General features: G+C 34.0%; 4 protein-coding genes across 4 annotated transcripts; all 4 read right to left on the bottom strand.

Moving 5' to 3' along the window:
* Nucleotides 1-3531: 3531 nt before the first annotated feature.
* LOC110608065 (auxin-responsive protein SAUR68) lies at nt 3532-5064 on the bottom strand. Its single transcript, XM_021747277.2, has 2 exons — nt 4980-5064; nt 3532-4196 (listed from the first exon to the last, which is right to left on the bottom strand). The coding sequence occupies exons 1-2, from the start codon at nt 4989-4991 to the stop codon at nt 3756-3758; spliced, it is 453 nt and encodes a 150-aa protein (XP_021602969.1). The 5' UTR covers nt 4992-5064; the 3' UTR covers nt 3532-3755.
* Nucleotides 5065-6077: 1013 nt separating this feature from the next.
* Nucleotides 6078-6737, bottom strand: LOC110608069 (auxin-responsive protein SAUR68). Its single transcript, XM_043958336.1, has one exon. It carries the CDS (start codon nt 6580-6582, stop codon nt 6151-6153), a length of 432 nt encoding a protein of 143 aa, XP_043814271.1. The 5' UTR covers nt 6583-6737; the 3' UTR covers nt 6078-6150.
* Nucleotides 6738-7548: 811 nt separating this feature from the next.
* Nucleotides 7549-8261, bottom strand: LOC122723957. Its single transcript, XM_043958087.1, has 2 exons — nt 8214-8261; nt 7549-8127 (listed from the first exon to the last, which is right to left on the bottom strand). Exons 1-2 carry the CDS (start codon nt 8259-8261, stop codon nt 7549-7551), a joined length of 627 nt encoding a protein of 208 aa, XP_043814022.1.
* A 76-nt stretch (nt 8262-8337) lies between these two features.
* On the bottom strand, nt 8338-10596 carry LOC122723956 (disease resistance protein RPV1-like). Its single transcript, XM_043958086.1, has 4 exons — nt 10570-10596; nt 9713-10260; nt 9017-9598; nt 8338-8865 (listed from the first exon to the last, which is right to left on the bottom strand). The coding sequence occupies exons 1-3, from the start codon at nt 10594-10596 to the stop codon at nt 9331-9333; spliced, it is 843 nt and encodes a 280-aa protein (XP_043814021.1). The 3' UTR covers nt 8338-8865; nt 9017-9330.
* Between the last annotated feature and the right edge of the window lie 9174 nt (nt 10597-19770).

Raw genomic sequence — 19770 nt, 5'->3', positions numbered from 1 at the left:
TTTTAAATTATAGTTGATTTTTAATTTTTTGGTATAGAACACTTTAATTCTCCAATTTATGTTTTTAATTTCTAACTAATATTGGTATAAAGATTAAATTATTAATTCTGAATTAATAAAAATTGAAATATATTTTAAGAGAAATTAATATTAGAATTTTTTTATAATTAACTTTTCTTTTAAAAAATTCTAAATTTTACTAATTTTTACCTTTGTATTCTGAAATTGTTTTATAATTTCATCTTGATATGTGATTATCGAATTAATTATTTTTTGTCAATATCAATTCTTAATTTTAAAATTGAGAATTCTATTAAATTGTGTCAATCCCTATGCATTGTTCTTGAATCTAATTGCAACTCTTCAAAAGCTGCAAATTGATAGTTGATTGCTTGTTTCTATATGTTGGAGATTGAAAAGACAATAATGCTTTTTCCACATCTCCGGTCTCACTAACTCTAAGAGCTCTTAATCGCAAGGCAAAGTAAGAGGCCCTTTGCTTGTTAACCCAAACTCTTCTTCTGCCATATTGCTTGGCAACAAATTTCCAAGACAAAAAAACTGAAATAATATTCATTAATTATATTAAAATTTAACAACTAAATATAATTTATTCTAAAAAAACTTCATTCTAACTTTTTACACATGTATAAACAGCTAAAATACTCAAGACTTTATTGCTTTCGAAATTATAAAAGAGTGCTCTATAATTTCAAGTATTTTTAATTTCAGGATCTGATATTGACTTTATTCTGTATCACTCTGTCACAAAGTAAATATCAGATCCCTGAAATAAAAAAAAATGGGAGAAACTTGTAATTCTTTGTATTTAAAAAAAAAAAACATTTTGACGTTAAAAAAAAAGCAAAATCTATAATGGGGTTTACAAAATTTATCCAAAATATTGCAGTATATCAAACAGGGAGCTCTGCCTCTCCTCCTCCCTGTGCACTGAAGATGCATGATCATAAGCTCCTTCAACAGGCATAGGTTGATTTGAAGAGCTAGGTTGAGCATCAAATTCTCTAGTACTTTTCTCAGCAGCTGCAGATTCGAGCAAAGGACTGGATTCCTCAGCTATCACTAAAAGATAACCATTCATGTCTGCCGTCACCATGTAGTTAATATCAGAAACTTATTCACACATCCAAATACAGGTTCCTCAGCTGGCACATAAAGATGATCATTCATGGTGGTCGTCTGGATGCTGTTAATATCCCAAACTTGATCTCCATTTCCATGGATGAGTTCCTGACCAGTTGGCATTAAAAGATGATAATTTATGGAGGACGTCTGCATGGAGTTAATATTCCAAACTTGATCCTCACGTCCATAGATGGGTTGAAAGCCATTGCTATAATGAGAAGGAGGTTGACAGATTTGGATTGGTTGCACACTATAGACAAAGTTGTTGTTGAATGTGTTGTTTATTGGCGGAGGATCATTGTCAACGGTATCCAAGATTGGCTGAGGAGGATCAGACCAAAGAGGAGGCAGCAAATAAGACCCATAACCATTCTCATATTCTTGGGAAATCATCAAAGAATTATCACACAGTAGAGACTGTGCAGTGAAAACATCATCAGCTTTTGGAATTTCTGTTTCAGCAATATTTACAGTTCCTCCATCTTTATCGTTCTTGTTTTTCTTGTCTTCTGCTTTGTTGCTGTAGATCTTGCATAGAACCCATTCATCCAACTAACCCACAAAAAATATAAACACATAAATTTTTTTTTTTCTAGTTAAGATAATTTATCTATAGTTAACATAATTTATCTATAATTACAAGAATTTTTAAAATTTATATTAAAATATTGGCATGGAAATCTCATTAATTTATTATAATATTTTTAAAATTTTAAAAAATTTAATAATTAGTCACTGTGTTAATTTAATTTCAATGGGACTAACAATGGATATTTTTTTTTATAATTAATGAATGAATAAAATGTTAAAACTATGAGAAAAATTAATTAATAAATTTTTTAAAATTTTGAAGATGTTTTCTGTGAACAAACTAATAAAATGAACTAAATAATAATTTATTTTAAAGAAAAAAATGATGAATACCTGCTTAGGCTGCAGCGGGTTTTTGCCTCTGGCCGTAGCGCCTGAAGGAACAAGGCTTTGATGAAGAAGATATTCATGCATCTTCCAGTTGGTTTTGGTTCCATCACGCTGCTTCCCCTCATAATAATCCAAAGATTTTCTGAATCCCAGAGGTTTTTTTCCATCTAGGATTGCTTTATCACTTCCTGTAGGCTTCCAATATCCTAATTCCCCTGCGTTTCGTTTCGGTCTAGATCCATTCGGGTACTTTTTCTCCCTACTCGTGAAAAAATACCACTGGCTTTCTCTTTCTCTATTCAGTTTATAGGTTTTTGCAGCAAAACAAAGGAATAAAAAACCTTTATTGAAGAAGAAGAAGAACATGCACGCATGCAAAATTAATTCGATGTACCTGCCAGCTGTTGAGGGCTATAGTTATATAAATCAACCACATGAATCCTATTAGGAGGCAAGGGTTCATTGCTGATCTTTCTCAGCAAATAATAACGAATCAACTCATCATCACTAGGAGCAAACCGATATCCAACAGGCAACGAGTTGAAATATCTCTCAACGTCATCGCTACTAGTATTGCAATCTGCAGCAACTCCTTTGTTCTTGTTCTGATTTTGTTCCATTAGATTGACACCAAACACAAAATCAGAGAAGGTTTTGAATGAACGTATGTGTTCGTGTGGCTGTTGAAGTATTAATATGTTTGTGTCGATTTTTCAGACCATTACTCAGAAAAATTAGGTTTCCTTCTCTTAATGGAAATATGCATGAGGAAGTGTAATTAGATTAGGAGCAGGATTTCGAAATAATAGCCGTGTTTTGTGCTAATTCAAAATTGTTATGTTGTTATTATTAATTATGGATGCAGAGTTGTGGAAGGATTAGAAGTACTTGTTCAAGTATTTCTATAACATATTTTTCTTTTTTTTTTTCTGCAGAGTGGACAGCGAAGTAACCCTTTTCAGATTTTGCTTGTTTCTGTGTTTCCGATGGGTTGTGGGTGATTATTTTTCTCCTCATAGCGGCTTGCTTCTGCCATTTTCTTTCCATTTTGAGAAGCTTCTTGGGACTGATCATCTTGGTATTAAGTTGGTAGTGGAATTTGAATGAAGAAAAATCAGTAACGATAAAGTTCTTAAGATGAGAGTGAGACATAGAGAAGAAAATCTCTAGCCATCAGAATCACCAACATCATGGAATCCCCAAGAGCTGCTACCATGCAAAGCCCTAATATGAGGTACGCTTAATTTTATCTCAAATTACGAAAATCTTCATTACCCTGTTGCTAAAAATAGATTGAAAACACAGCATGATTTTCTTTATTATTTTAATTAGGTTTCGAGTGGGTTGCAATTTGTAACCTCATCTAATCACTCCACAGCCAGAGAATGAAAGCTCAATTCTAGTCGTCTTTTAATTAACAATACAAAGGGTGTTAGGAATTTTTTTGGAAGAACTGTGTCAATGGTAACTCATCATTTATAATTTTGGTTCCTAATCTCTTTTCTATATTTTGAACTGATTCTCTTATGTTAAAATGATGCGTGTAGGTTGATTCGTTGGACACAGCATTTCACATTTTGTGATTTGAAAATTATGAGGAATTACAATAATTGGGAAGGAACGAAATTTTTATGAAAAATATGAATTTACAATTGTATATGCATCTTTACAAATCTAACTGTGACTCTTTAGCAGCTGCAAATTGGTAATTGATGTCTTGTTGCTTGATGCTGGAAAGGCAAAGATGATGAACAACAATTGCTAGCTATGGACACAAGCCATGCTCTCTCTACATCTCTAGTAGCGTTCTGTCTGATCAGAGAAATTGCATATTCCATAAGATCTGCATCGCAAGTTAGTGTGAGTGGCCCCTCACTTTGCAATCCAAACTCTTCTTCTGCCATGTTGAATAGGTCTCTCATGATTTCATTGTTAAGATATTCCAGGGGAAGAAGGAAACGTTTTTTATCTGTGGAGTACACAACAAAATGGCCTTTCTCAGCTATTGATGAAGTATCTATACTTCCAATGTTTTGTGATGATGTGATTCTTCTTCGCCTCACAGCAGCCATCTTCTGCCATTTCTTGGCCAATTTCAGAAGTTTCTTGGTACTGATCATCTTGTTAGTCTATAAGAATGGAAGATTATGAGGGAAATAAAGTAAGAAAGCTTTAGATTCTAAAATACTGAATGCTACTTTTGATGGGTAGAAGGGAAAATAGGTGACTTGGTTATATATTCACACGGCCAGACAATCCATTTCATGCAGCTCCCACAATGCTGGGGTGCATGAAAGCAAACCCATGTGATAGGTGGTTGTGAAAGATTGTTTACAAGGTTGGCAATGTTTGATAATGAACCCATCTAGTTGAGCATAAGCATGTAATACATACATCCTTCTGTCTAATGGTTTAGCAGCAAAAAAGAATGGTGGGTCATGATCACATATCATAAGCTATTTGAACCACAAACAATGAAGATAAACTTATAAGCTCATTTGAATTTGGGTCTATTTTCTATGGGTACATTTAATGAAAGCCGATCTGTGTTTAAGAAATTCAACTATTAGTGAAAGTTTGGAAGTTTGTTCAATCTTAGTGCTGTGGCCTTGACAAATATGTGCTAGTATGTCTTGGAACAGCCAAAAAGACACATGGAATTTTTTGGCTCACATATGACATTGAGATACTTGTAACTTGGTTGGCAGCCAAATTAACTTCCTTGTCCCTTGACTTGCTTATTGATGGTGAGAGAAATTTTTTTTTTTCCTATCTGAAAATTAAGAAATAAGTAAAAAAATGAAATCGACAGGCAAAAGCAACACTAGAGATGTAGCTAAATGTATAGAAAATGTTAGAATCATGAAGAAGATAAGTAGACTTCATTCTACTTAGTGAGTTTCATTTCATACTTTTTGCCTCATGATTTTTTCCCCTTCTTTTGGGTGAGTTTCACTTTCTGTTCAGCTGGTAAGATCTGCAAAACATGGGAAAAATGTTTCTCTTAGGGACCCTCTAATACAATTAAGTTGGAGTTAATCCATTTGTCTAGAAAGAATGGACAAAATTTTAGAGTAGAGAGAACAAGAATAAGTTTGACTAGAGATATTATTACTAAATAATTACTTTGTATTAGTACATCAATTAAATGAACAGAAACAGACTATAAGAAAAAGAAACCATGTTTGTTTAAATGAAGATTATTGTTCTGCTTATAACTCGATGCACTCCTTGAACAATTTCCAACTTGCATTAGCCGAAGCTAGCTTTTCTTCTGCCTTATACCAGTCTTTAACTACTTTCTGGTTGAAGTCCAGTGAACTTCTTATGCTCTAACAGCTTTTCTTTCTTGAAAATCAAGCTCTAAATTCAATCTTTAATTCTTCCTCTTCCTCAGATATCATGAAAAGCTTAGCCTTTGAAGAATGGATCAGTTCTTGTACTTGGGCTGGATGTTTACTTTATTCAGCTTTCTTGACTTCTTGAAAAGAGCTGCTCTTTGAGCTTGGGTTCCCTCTGCAGTGGTCATAGAGCTAGAAACACTCCCCTTGATTTCTGCTAAACGGTCCATAGACTTTTGCAGGCTTTGCTTTCTCCTATAAATTAGAAAAATAATAAGTCAAAGTGTTGATAATATTTTCAATTTCGTTGCTTGATGGATAGCTTCTAATGACGTATTGAAGTAATCTCTTAATGCCTGCTTCTGCTGCTACAAAGAGTCAAAGAAGGGATTATATCCTGACTTTTTTTACTTCAATGGGGTTGGAATATTCTAAAAAGAATATTCTAAAAACTTGACAATACCTTATAAGGGAGTTTCTGTAATTTTCTTGGGAAAAGGGTGTCAGTGGTAACTCAGCCTTTAATTTTGGTTCATAATCTCTTGGTATACATTTTAAACTGATTCTCATATGTCAAAATGATATGTGTAGGTTGATTTATTGGACACAACAATTCATCTATTGTGATTTGAAAATTATGGGTACTGACAATAATTGGGCAGGAACAAAAATTTTGTATTCTTTTATGAAATATATAAATGTACAATTGTATGTGCATCTTTACAAATCTAATTGTGACTCTTCAGAAGCTGCAAATTGGTAGTTGATGGCTTATGGCTTGATGCTGGAAATGGAAAGAAGATGAGCAGCAACTGGTACCTATGAACACCAGCAATGCTCTTTCCACATCTTTAGTAGCTCTTCGTCTAAGCAAAGCAACTGCATATTCCATAAGGTCTGCATCACATGGTAGTGTGAGTGGCCCCTCACTTTGCAATCCAAACTCTTCTTCTGCCATGTTCAAGAGCTCTTTGATGATTTCATTGTTAAGATATTCCAAGGGAAGAAGGAAGCGTTTTTTATCAGTAGAGTACACAACAAAATGGCCTTTCTCAGCTACTGATGCAGTATCTGTACTTCCAACATTTTGTGAGGATGTGATTCTTCTTCGCCTGATGGCAGCCATCTTCTGCCATTTCCTGGCCAATTTCAGAAGTTTGTTGCTACTGATCATCTTGTTAATCTTCTTTAAGAACTGAAAGTTGGGAGGGAAATAAAGGAAGAGGCCTTTATATTCTAAAGGAAAATTGTTGAATGCTTTTCTTTTGATGGGTATAAGGGAAAGTATTGACTTGGTTATATATTTACAAGGCCAGACAATCCATTTCATGGAGCTTCCACAAGGCAGGGGTGCATGAAAGCAAAACCATGTGATAGGTGGTTGTGGAAGATTGTTTACAAGCTTGGCATGTTTGATAATTAACCCATCTAGTTGTAGCATAAGCATATAATATATGCATCCTTCTGTCTTATGGGTTACCAGCAAAAAATAATGGTGGGTCATGATCACATATCATAAGCTATTTGAACCACAAACAATGAAGATCAACTTATAAGTTGATTTGAATCTGGATCTACCTTTGATGTGTACATTTAATGAATTCCAATCTGTAATGTATATGAGAAATTAAACTAGTGAAAGTTGGGAACTTTGTTCAAACTTAGTGCGGTGGCCTTGACAAATATCTGGTAGTATTGGCAACACAATGCAAGCTGGACCAAGTATGTCTTGGAACTGCCAAAGTGACGCACAGAATTTTATGGCTCACATAAGACATGGAGATACTTATAAGGAAGCCCATATACTGCCCTTGTGATTTCTTTTTCTTCTTTTGGGTAAGTTCCCACTGGCTGTTTCAGCAGGTGAGACCTGCAAACATAGGAAAAATATTTCTCATGGGGACCCTCTACTATTTAAGTTAGAGTAATCCATTTGTCTAGAAAGGATTGGTAGAATTTTAAAGTTCAGAGAATAAGAACAAGAATTTGGTATGACAGATCATTTTAGGAAGTAAAGACAATGTTCATTCATTTATTTTGCAGTAGGTACTTTATTATTACTTAGTAGCGACCAAATGAAAAGAAACAGACTACATATAAAAGAAAACCATGTTTGCTTAAGCAAAGATACTTGTTCTGCTTATAACTCGATACATTCTTTGAACAATTTCCAGCTTGCGTTGGCCAAGACTAGCTTTTCTTTTGCCTTGAACCAGTTTTCATATGCTTGCTCAATTTCTCCATCTATCATCTTCTGTTCTGACAGATTAGTGGATACGGTTTTCTTGGTCGTTTCCAATTGAAATTCAGTGGACTTCTTATGCTCTATCAGCTTTTCTTTCCTGGAAATCAAACTCTGAATTTGGATATCTAATTCTTCCTTTTCTTTAGATATCTTGGATAGCCCAGCCTCTGAAGAACGGAGCTGTTCTTGTACATGAGCCAGACTTTGCTTCAGCATTATGGACTTCATAAGGAGAGATATGCTGTGAGCTTGGGTTCTCTCTGCAGTGGTCACGGAGTCAGGAACACTCCCTTTGAACTCTGTGAAACGATCCATAAGCTTTTGCAGGTTTGCTTTCTCATATAAAGTAGCAGAATTATGAGTCAAGGTGCTGACAATTTTCTCGATGTTGTTAAAGGCATTGGCTTGATGGATTTCTTCTAATGACATGTTGAAGTAGTCTCCTAATTCTTGTTTCTTTTCCTGCAAAGTGTCCTGGAAGCAAATGAATATTAGAGTAAATCTTCATTGTGGAAAATTGAATACTTCAAATGGATGAAAAGATCATAAGGGGGATTTACCTTTGTGTCTTCTGAGTTATCTTCTTCGGCTTGTGCTGGAAGCTCCATTTCTGATTTTCACCATTGCTGCTTCATTGTGAACTTCTTTGCGGCAAAAGTTCAACCTTTGGAGCTTTCAAATCCCATTTGGCACTAACTTTTCTTGCTTTTCCATGAGAGATGGAGGAACCTTGTCAAAACAATTCCCGTTTCAGGTGTTATGGCCCATGTAAATGAAAGTTCTTACAAATGGAAGAAAGAACAGCTGATCATGGAATTAAATGGTGGTGTTTTTCTTTCACTTGAAAATTATCTAATAAGTGGAACAGAGTGAAATCCACAGCAACTTCGTTGAAAACCTTTTCAAGGTATAGTAAACACTCCTCCTTTTTAACCAATAACCTATTCAAGTCTCATCACATTCAATAATTAAATATAACAGCTCTATAAAAATAATTTTTCTTTTCAGAAATATGGAGAAGGCCCGATAATTAGAGAGAATCCATACCTTATTTTTTTCCTGCTGTGGAAAATCTTCTTTGGGAACAGCATCTTCCACTTCTAATTGAGGATTGGAGACTGGCGTTGGTGGGTGACCATTTGGTAGCGGCTCCACTTTCATTGTGGCTTTGTTGGGCTTGGTCTTTTTTGGGGACACCTCATATTCTATTTCCTACAATATAATTAAGCATAAGATGAGGTAGCATAATGTATATTTTACCCATACGACAGTTATATGCATAATGTTTATTAATGAATTTTTTGATTTTGAAAGATGGATTAAAATGTTGAAAATCCAAGCTTTAAGTTGGAGATGGGCTTACCAGAATGTTGAAGCTTCTATGTCCATGTATCAAAAGATTGTCATTATCTTCAATAGTGATGGTAAAGTCATCGACGAGGACCTTTTCAGCTGGGACATCAAACAATAATTTTTTAATCCTCATTGCATTCTCTTTGTTCAACTCCTTAAAAAAACAGACAACATCTAGAAATATGTTCTTGTCTCTGTTGATAGATCCTTCATAGTTTATATGAAGCACGTTCATGTTATTTTTATTTGGATCTCCAACTGATATGATGACTCTACTTCCAGGGCCAAACCAATCTTGCTTTCTAGCAAAATTCACTAGCTGTTCTAGTTTGTCCACTTCATCAAGCAAAATTCACTAACATGTTGGCTTTGCCACCTTTTCTTGTCTTTAGAACTGTCCCATATTTTTCTGCCCCATTGCAACCCATAAAATTTTATTGTGCCAATTTCTTCCCACTTCTCGTATAGCTTGAGCTTCATTTCCTCCACTTTAGAATTCAGTTGGACTAGCTGATTGCCAACAGTTGGGGCTGCCTTTCTCAGTTTACGTACTACTTTTTTTGCTATGATTCTAATCAACTTTGATTCAGATCTGCAGATGAGAAACAAAATAGTTTTACACGTAGTTAGACGGCAGTAGTGAAAAGGAAAGGGAAAAGAAAATGGTTTAAGTTTATATCATTAAACAGTAATCAGAGAGTGTTACCTGTAATTTTCCTTGTCCCAACCGCTTATCTCTGCAACTGTCTTAAGAGCATCCTTCCACTTTTCAACCTTCTGCTTATTGTTCTTGTACTTCTCTTCATACTTTCGAAAGATTTTCTTGTAAGGACCAGTTTGCTTGGCAACATGATCAGGTCTTACATCGAAGAAAACTGGGAGAATAATGTGACCCAAGAGCTTTCTACATTTAATAATCTTCACAAGCTCATCCAAACACCACCTTGAAGCTGCATAATTCTTGGAGAAGACGATGATGGAAATTTTCGATCTTTCAATTGCTCTTAGAAGTGCTTTTGAAATGAAACTTCCTCGTGGTAGGTTTTTGTCGTCCCTGTAAGCCTTCACTTGTCTCTCTAGCAGACCAGAAAGAAGATGGTCTGTGAAGTTACCTCTGGTGTCTTGGCCACTGAAGCTGAGAAAGACTTCGAACCTCCATGAATGAGGTGCAGGAGATAGAGGAGCCGGAGAAGGAATATCAGTTATGGAGTTTAACAAAAATTTATAATCATTCAAAATCAAATTGAGTTCGAACTGAAAAATTTGTATCACTTGCAAACAGTTCATAAGAATACAATTATTAAAAGATAAAAATTTTAACAATTTTAAAAATTTTCATCACAAAAAATAAATAGTGACGGATAATTAAAATTTTAACAATTATCGATATACTATTACCTTTCGACAAATTAAAAATACAATATTAAAATATGCCTGACTTATTCAATAAAAAAATTTAAACATTTATATTAATTTATAGTTATATCCAAAATTTTAAATTTTATATAATAAAACTAAACATTTTTCAATATATCATAATTATAATAAAAAATATTAAATTACTCCTTTGATTTCATCATTTTTGTCCATATTTTCTTTTTTAGTTATTTTATAATTTATTTTATTTTTCATACATATTAAAAAATTAAATTTTAAATTTTTTTTAAAAAATTACTTTTTTGATGAAAATAAAAAATAATAATATTTTAATAAATTTTAAAAATTTGTAGATAATTGATTTATTAATAATGATAATATTTAAAAATTAATATCGAATTTCTCTAAAAATATTTTTTAATAAAATAATTTTTTATTAATTTAATTTTAATTTTAATTTTAAAAAAAATATTAATAATATATAACAATGTTACTAAAATTTCAAATTCCACAAAATGGGTTTTTTTTATGAAAAAAGTTATTTCAAATAAAGTAATTCTTTTAATTAAAAAATATTTTCCGAGTTCACAAATCTCAAACAATGTGAAAAAATTTTCCTACGCCATTGTTCCTGCTTTTTGAGATCTGGATCTGTAAAACAACAAATACTGAATTTGTCTTGTCTAATTTGGTCACATGAGTTGTCGATGATGAAGTCACTTGGAATTTGCAAATGGATGAAGGTCAAGTTATTTACAATTATTTATTAAAGTCAAGTTAATTATTTAAAATTATTTTTCACTTAATTCTAGAGTTTGATCAAGTTAATTATTTAAAATTATTTTTCACTTAATTCTAGAGTTTGATGGGTAGATCTCAATTATTTTTGGCAATTGTTATTTTTAATTAATTATTTAAATGAGAAATTTCTACTTAGACCTTTGAATGGAGAACTTTATTTATATTAAAGTTTAATTTATACTATTAAACAATAAAAAAAAATAGAAAATTATGTTTAGATTAGCTTCTACCATATTTTGTAATAAAATTACTATTATTTTAATAACATAGCAATTGTTGATTTGATAGATAAATACATTTTAAAAAGGACCATTTACAAGAAAATTTAAAATTTTTACTATTTTATAATTTAAAAATAGTAAAAATCGGATAGATCGGACAACCACCCAAAATCAGATAAAAAGTCCAATAAATCGGACGACCACTCCAAAAGTTTAGATTGGACGACCACTCAAAATCAGGTCGAACGACCACCCAAAATTAGAGATCAGATCAGAAGACCAGTTCTAACGACCAATCTAATAGACTAGGTCGGATAACTATTTTAAAATGATTAGATTGGAATCGATCGGATATTTTAGAATTTTCTTTTTTTCTCTCTCTTAACTCACATATTTTCTGTTATAACAACAATCGTATATTATGACGTATACATTTTTCAGAATACTCGATAGATCTATATATAAACACATTTCACTCAAATAAAATAATCAAGTGAATTTTTGCCTTAATCTCTCTATTTTAGATCAATTTTTTTTATAACAAGTTTAAATAAACTCAAATATAATATAAATTGATAAGAATCTAAGCCACATTTATAAATTATCATTTTTGTAAGTTATTTTATACCAAATTTATTTATTTAATACTAAATTTCTCATTGTGATTTTTTTTAATAAAAATTTAAGAGTAAAGTGCTAATGCTTAAAATTTTACTAATACGTCATATATTTATAAGAGATCTATGATACATGATATATTTATAGGAAATTCAATATTAAATGGGAGACTCTCATATTATATTAAATTTAAAATAGATCTAACTCATCAAAAATTAAATTAAAGGGAAGAGTGCTTATGATTCATATAAAAGGCAGATTACTCATTTTCACCACAGATGTGAAATTACGGTAAAATATGCTAACATTCCAATTTTTATGATTTGTGTATAATTTATAAAATTTATAATAAATTAATAACTTAACATTAAATTTTATATATCAGACCATAATATTTTAAGTTAAAATTATTTATTTTAAAAAAATAATTTTATTATATATATATATACTATTTTAGACAATTAAAAAATTTTTTAATTTGATATAGTTAAAATTTAGAATCTAAATTATTGAGTTACAAACATTAAGAGGTACATATATTAATTTTAATATAACATTAATATTAAAAAAATTATTTCTTTTATTTTTTAATTAATAGTTGGTTCTAAAATGATCTAGAATTTATAAATTAATCTAAATTTAATTTTAAATGTTTTCTATATAATATTCAAATTTCAAATAATCAATAATAACTTAAATTGCCATTTATTTATGTATTGCTTAATCTTTTAAAATGAAAATTATAATAAAAATAAATTTTTATATAAATTATTAATTAAAATTTATAAAATTATAAAATTTAATTATTATTATATAATAATAATCAAATTTAAATTGAGTTAAATAAATTTTAATTAAATTTAAAATGAATTCTAAATATCAATGATTTTAATCCGCTTTGAATTTAAATAGAATAATTTTTATGAAGACCTTACCCGTTTATATTCTAATTTTATCACATTGAAGAAAGGGAACGTTCCTATCTCCATGCAATGAACCAAGAGAAGGCTAGATTCAGAATTTTGATAATAATAAATCGTCAAAGTTGACTTATTTAAAAATGTCTTTGGGGTAGGGGTGAGCATTCAGTTGGTTCGGTTTAAAATCGAATCGAACTGAATAAATCGAAATTAAAATTTTAGTATTTAGAGAATTTGAGGAACCCAGTCCTTTGCTCGAACCTGCAGCTGCTGCTGAGAAAAGTACTAGAGAATTTGATGCTCAACCTAGCTCTTCAAATCAGCCTATGCCTGTTGAAGGAGCTTATGATCATGCATCTTCAGTGCACAGGGAGGAGGAGAGGCAGAGCTCCCTGTTTGATATGCTGCAATATTTTGGATAAATTTTGTAAACCCCATTAACCTCTCAATTTTTAAAAAATACCATAAATAAATATCTTTAAAAAATGTATATTATTTTCTGTTCCATAATTAATTTTAAAATAATATTCAGTATTTTAATTTAGTTAAAACTGTAACGACCCGGAAACCGGACCGTTACCGGCGCTAAGATCTAGATCGGCATAAGGTCGCCGGGACCCGTAGCAAGCCTAACATACATCCTGTATACCTGTTTAATCCCATAGATGATCATACATACTCATAAACCTGTAAACTTTTTCTTTCCTTTTATCAAGCTTAACCTGTGCATGCACATATCCATAAACATAAGCCACACACTGGAGCCCTCATCAAATGCTCCAATGGGGTACCATAACATACATTAAGCTTGGTTAAACATCAACATCATAAAAACATTTTATAGATCATGTGTCAAAGGGGATAACCATACACATAGGGTTAAGCACAATTTCTAATCCTCAATAACCTCATTACATAACATGACTATCCAAAACTTTTACATTACATCAACATATTTCTCATGTCCACATCTATCTATTACATAACTCAAGACTTTACTCTTCTTGACCTCCTGGTCTATCCCGTACCTGCAAATCTGGGGGTTAAGGGAGAGGGGTAACCTACTAGAGCCCAGTGAGCAGAACAATAAAAACATTACATTAAAATTCATGCCTTCATGGAATGCATCAAATCACAAACATATCACATCAAGGATGAACTTGTCACCAATAGCCCTCTACATAGTCCAACTGTGCCAGGGGATTAGAATGGGCCTCACTGGTCTTTCTCTTACATAGCATAACATAACATAACAGTCCAACTGTGCCAGGGGCGTAGAATCGGCCTCACTGGTCTTTCTCTTACATAGTGCCAGGGGCGTAGAATGGGCCTCACTGGTCTTCCATACCGTATCATCATCATATCATATCTTACGAGGACTAAAGAATCATCCAACATCCATCCACATCAACAACATAATATGCAATACAACATATTCGTGAATTCTAATGCAAACAACCTAATATATCTCATAGCATTCATGATGCATGAATCATGCTAGAACTTTCATTAATTTAAAACATAAGGTTTATTCCACTCACCTCAAGCTAGCTCTGACAAGACTCTGAAGCAGCTGTCTCACTGCTGGGGTCCTCGGTTCCTCGTGTCCGAACCTACACAGGTGGACTCAAATGAGGGACCAAACATACATGAACATAACTCTAAACTACTCCCCAAAAACCCCTTAAAACACCTTAAAACAATCATAGAAATCATACAAAGGAAGGCTGAACAGGGCACTTTCGGCGGCAGATTCGGCGGTCGAAAGTCCCTCCAGAGCCGAAAGTCATGCACCTTCGGCGGCACTTTCGGCGGTCGAAGGTTCCCTCCAGAGGCAAAAGTCCAACTTTCGGGGGCAGGGTTCGGCAGCTGAAACAAGCCACCACAGGCAGGTTCGGCGGCCGAACCTGAGTTCTTCCAAAGGGCAGAACTCAGCCTCCTCTTGTACATATTGCCTCCCAAACCATACAAACATGCATAAACCTATTCTACAACACTCCCAAACATACATAACCAAGCATACAAGCACATAGGGATCTTAAACTAGCCTAAACCCCAACAACATTGCATTAAACACACATAAATCCATATATACAACATAAACCTATACATGCCATTCTACCCCATGAATCAACTTAAAACTTACTTAAAACATGCAAGGAGGGTCGAATCTAGGCTTACCTCTTGAAAATCGAGAGGAGAAACGATCCAAACTCGAAGATGAAGAGAAATCAACCCTTTGGTCTCCAAGTTCCCAAAACTCGTTCTTTGCTCAAAAATCTTCATAACAAAGGTGAAAACTCATAAAAATCATAAAAGATTTGAAGGAAGAACTTAAGATCGGTATGAGGGCGGCGGAGACTCACCTTGGCCGAAAATAGGGAGAAAAGCTCGCCCATTCGGACATGGGGACCCCTTTATAGGTGGCTGGCCAGGCCACTTTCGGGGGCCATACGTGCCTCCGCATCCATGCCATGTTCGGCGGCCGAACGTAAGGTTCGGCGGCCGAACCTGGACTTCCCTCACTTATGTCTTCGGGGGCCTAAAGCACTCCCGAAGCGCATGTGTGTTCGGCGGTCAAACTTGAGGTTCGGCGGCCGAACCTGGGTCTTCCTCCAAGGTTATTTTCATGCAAAAACTCATTTTCTTTCTTACTTAAAATCATAAAATACATTAAAACGTTTCATAAAAACATGATTTTACCCTTATAGGGTTTTCGACATCCGAAATTCCACCGGACGGTAAGAATTCCGATACCGGAGTCTAGCCGGGTATTACAAAAACACTATTATTTAATAACTACAAAAATAATTTATAAAAAACTATTTGTTATGATATTTAATTAACTATTAACCAACCACATATTCACAACTCTACATTATTTCAAAATCCTTTTCCTAATCTAATTACACTTCCTCATGAACATTTCCATTAAGAGAAGGAAACCTAATATTTCAAAATCCTACGTGAAAAAAAGAAAGAAAATATAAAATGGAAATATTTGAATAAATACTTCTAATCCTTCCACAACTCTATATTATTTCAAAATCCCGTTCCTATTCTAAGAAGGAAACCTAATTTGTTTGAGTAATGGTCTGAAAAAATGGACACAAACATATAAATATTTCAACACCCACACATAACACATAACACATACGTTCATAAAAAACCCTTCTCTGATTTTCTGTTTTGTGTCAATCTAATGGAACAAAATCAGAACAAGAACAAAGGAGTTGCTGCAGATTGCAGTACTAGTAGCGATGACGTTGAGAGATATTTCAACTCGTTGCCTGTTGGGTATCGATTCGCTCCTAGTGATGACGAGCTGATTCGTTATTATTTACTGAGAAAGATCAACAATGAACACTTGCCTCCTAATAGAATTCATGTGGTTGATTTATATAACTATAGCCCTCAATAGCTCGCAGGTACGTCGTATTAATTTTGCATGCACGCACTTGCATGTCCTTCTTCTTCTTCAATAATGTAATTTTTTTTTTTTGGGTTTTCTTTATTTTGCTGCAGAAACCTATAAACTGAATAGAGAAAGAGAAAGCCAGTGGTTTTTTTCACGAGTAGGGAGAAAAAGTACCCGAATGGATCTACACCGAAACGAAACGCAGGGGAATTAGGATATTGGGAACCTACAGGAACTGATGAAGCAATCCTAGATGGAAAAAAACCTATGGGATTCAGAAAGTCTTTGGATTATTATGAGGGGAAGCAGCGTGATGGAACCAAAACCAACTGGAAAATGCATGAATATCTTCTTCATCAAAGCCTTGTTCCTTCAGGCGCTACGGCTAGAGGCAAAAACCCACTGCAGTCTAAGCAGGTATTCATCATTTTTTTCTTTAAAAAAATTTATTATTTAGTTCATTTCATTAGTTTGTTCAAAGATTTTATAAAATATATTAAAACATCTTCAAAATTTTAAAAATTTTATTAATTAATTTTTTATATAGTTTTAACATTTTATTCATTCATTAATTATTAAAAAAAATTTATCATTTAGTCCCATTGAAACTAAATTATTAGAGTGACTAATTATTAAATTTTTTAAAATTTTAAAAATATTATAATATATTTTTCTTTAGCTGAATGATTAATGAGATTTTCAATTTAAAAATTCTTGTAATTATAGATAAATTATGTTAACTAATCAATAGATAAATTATCTTAACTAGAAAAAAAAACAATTTTTACGGGTTTATATTTTTTGTGGGTTAGTTGGATGAATGGGTTCTATGCAAGATCTACAACAACAAAGCAGAAGACAAGAAAAACAAGAACGATGAAGATGGAGGAACTGTAAATATTGCTGAAACAGAAATTCCAAAAGCTGATGATGTTTCCACTGCACAACCTCTACTGTGTGATAATTCTTTGATGATTTCCCAAGAATACGAGAATGGTTATGGGTCTTATTTGCTTCCTCCTCTTTGGTCTGATCCTCCTCAGCCAGTCTTGGATAACGTTGACAATGATCCTCCGCCAATGAACAACACATTCAACAACAACTTTGCCTATAATGTGCAACCAATCCAAATCTGTCAACCTCCTTCTCATTATAGCAATGGCTTTCAACCCATCTATGGACGTGGGGATCAAGTTTGGAATATTAACTCCATGCAGACGTCCTCCATGAATGATCTTTTTTTAATGCCAACTGGTCAGGAACTCATCCATGGACGTGGGGATCAAGTTTGGGATATTAACAGCATCCAGACGACCACCTTGAATGATCATTTTTATGTGCCAGCTGAGGAACCCGTATTTGGATGTGGGAATCAAGTTTCTAATATTAACTACATGGTGACGGCCGACATGAATGGTTATCTTTTAGTGATAGCTGAGGAACCCAGTCCTTTGCTCGAACCTGCAGCTGCTGAGAAAAGTACTAGAGAATTTGATGCTCAACCTAGCTCTTCAAATCAGCCTATGCCTGTTGAAGGAGCTTATGATCATGCATCTTCAGTGCACAGGGAGGAGGAGAGGCAGAGCTCCCTGTTTGATATGCTGCAATATTTTGGATAAATTTTGTAAACCCCATTAACCTCTCAATTTTTAAAAAATACCATAAATAAATATCTTTAAAAAATGTCTATTATTTTCTGTTCCATAATTAATTTTAAAATAATATTCAGTATTTTAATTTAGTTAAAACTGTAACGACCCGGAAACCGGACCGTTACCGGCGCTAAGATCCAGATCGGCATAAGGCTGCCGGGACCCGTAGCAAGCCTAACATACATCCTGTATACCTGTTTAATCCCATAGATGATCATACATACTCATAAACCTGTAAACTTTTTCTTTCCTTTTATCAAGCTTAACCTGTGCATGCACATATCCATAAACATAAGCCACACACTGGAGCCCTCATCAAATGCTCCAATGGGGTACCATAACATACATTAAGCTTGGTTAAACATCAACATCATAAAAACATTTTATAGATCATGTGTCAAAGGGGATAACCATACACATAGGGTTAAGCACAATTTCTAATCCTCAATAACCTCATTACATAACATGACTATCCAAAACTTTTACATTACATCAACATATTTCTCATGTCCACATCTAGCTATTACATAACTCAAGATTTTACTCTTCTTGACCTCCTGGTCTATCCCGTACCTGCAAACCTGGGGGTTAAGGGAGAGGGGTAACCTACTAGAGCCCAGTGAGCAGAACAATAAAAACATTACATTAAAATTCATGCTTTCATGGAATGCATCAAATCACAAACATATCACATCAAGGATGAACTTGTCACCAATAGCCCTCTACATAGTCCAACTGTGCCAGGGGCGTAGAATGGGCCTCACTGGTCTTTCTCTTACATAGCATAACATAACATAACAGTCCAACTGTGCCAGGGGCGTAGAATCGGCCTCACTGGTCTTTCTCTTACATAGTGCCAGGGGCGTAGAATGGGCCTCACTGGTCTTCCATACCGTATCATCATCATATCATATCTTACGAGGACTAAAGAATCATCCAACATCCATCCACATCAACAACATAATATGCAATGCAACATATTCGTGAATTCTAATGCAAACAACCTAATATATCTCATAGCATTCATGATGCATGAATCATGCTAGAACTTTCATTAATTTAAAACATAAGGTTTATTCCACTCACCTCAAGCTAGCTCTGACAAGACTCTGAAGCAGCTGTCTCACTGCTGGGGTCCTCGGTTCCTCGTGTTCGAACCTACACAGGTGGACTCAAATGAGGGACCAAACATACATGAACATAACTCTAAACTACTCCCCAAAAACCCCTTAAAACACCTTAAAACAATCATAGAAATCATACAAAGGAAGGCTGAACAGGGCACTTTCGGCGGCAGATTCGGCGGTCGAAAGTCCCTCCAGAGCCGAAAGTCATGCACCTTCGGCGGCACTTTCGGCGGTCGAAGGTTCCCTCCAGAGGCAAAAGTCCAACTTTCGGGGGCAGGGTTCGGCAGCTGAAACAAGCCACCACAGGCAGGTTCGGCGGCCGAACCTGAGTTCTTCCAAAGGGCAGAACTCAGCCTCCTCCTGTACATATTGCCTCCCAAACCATACAAACATGCATAAACCTATTCTACAACACTCCCAAACATACATAACCAAGCATACAAGCACATAGGGATCTTAAACTAGCCTAAACCCCAACAACATTGCATTAAACACACATAAATCCATATATACAACATAAACCTATACATGTCATTCTACCCCATGAATCAACTTAAAACTTACTTAAAACATGCAAGGAGGGTCGGATCTAGGCTTACCTCTTGAAAATCGAGAGGAGAAGCGATCCAA

This window comes from Manihot esculenta, chromosome 7 (genome assembly GCF_001659605.2).
Source record: "Manihot esculenta cultivar AM560-2 chromosome 7, M.esculenta_v8, whole genome shotgun sequence".
Lineage (NCBI taxonomy): Eukaryota > Viridiplantae > Streptophyta > Magnoliopsida > Malpighiales > Euphorbiaceae > Manihot > Manihot esculenta.
The sequence above is the reverse complement of the archived record's forward strand: the minus strand, read 5'-3'. Positions and strand labels throughout refer to the sequence as shown.

Excerpts from the sequence above, each read along its gene's own strand:
- LOC110608069 (XM_043958336.1), bottom strand. The coding sequence starts at position 6,582 with ATGATCAGTAGCAACAAACTTCTGAAATTGGCCAGGAAATGGCAGAAG.
- LOC122723957 (XM_043958087.1), bottom strand. The coding sequence starts at position 8,261 with ATGGAGCTTCCAGCACAAGCCGAAGAAGATAACTCAGAAGACACAAAG. Across the intron at positions 8,128-8,213 it reads ATAACTCAGAAGACACAAAG|GACACTTTGCAGGAAAAGAA; the intron begins GTAAATCCCCCT and ends ATTTGCTTCCAG.
- LOC122723956 (XM_043958086.1), bottom strand. The coding sequence starts at position 10,596 with ATGGACAAAAATGATGAAATCAAAGGA. Across the intron at positions 10,261-10,569 it reads AAAATGATGAAATCAAAGGA|TTCGAACTCAATTTGATTTT; the intron begins GTAATTTAATAT and ends CAAATTTTTCAG. Across the intron at positions 9,599-9,712 it reads TGGGACAAGGAAAATTACAG|ATCTGAATCAAAGTTGATTA; the intron begins GTAACACTCTCT and ends TCTCATCTGCAG.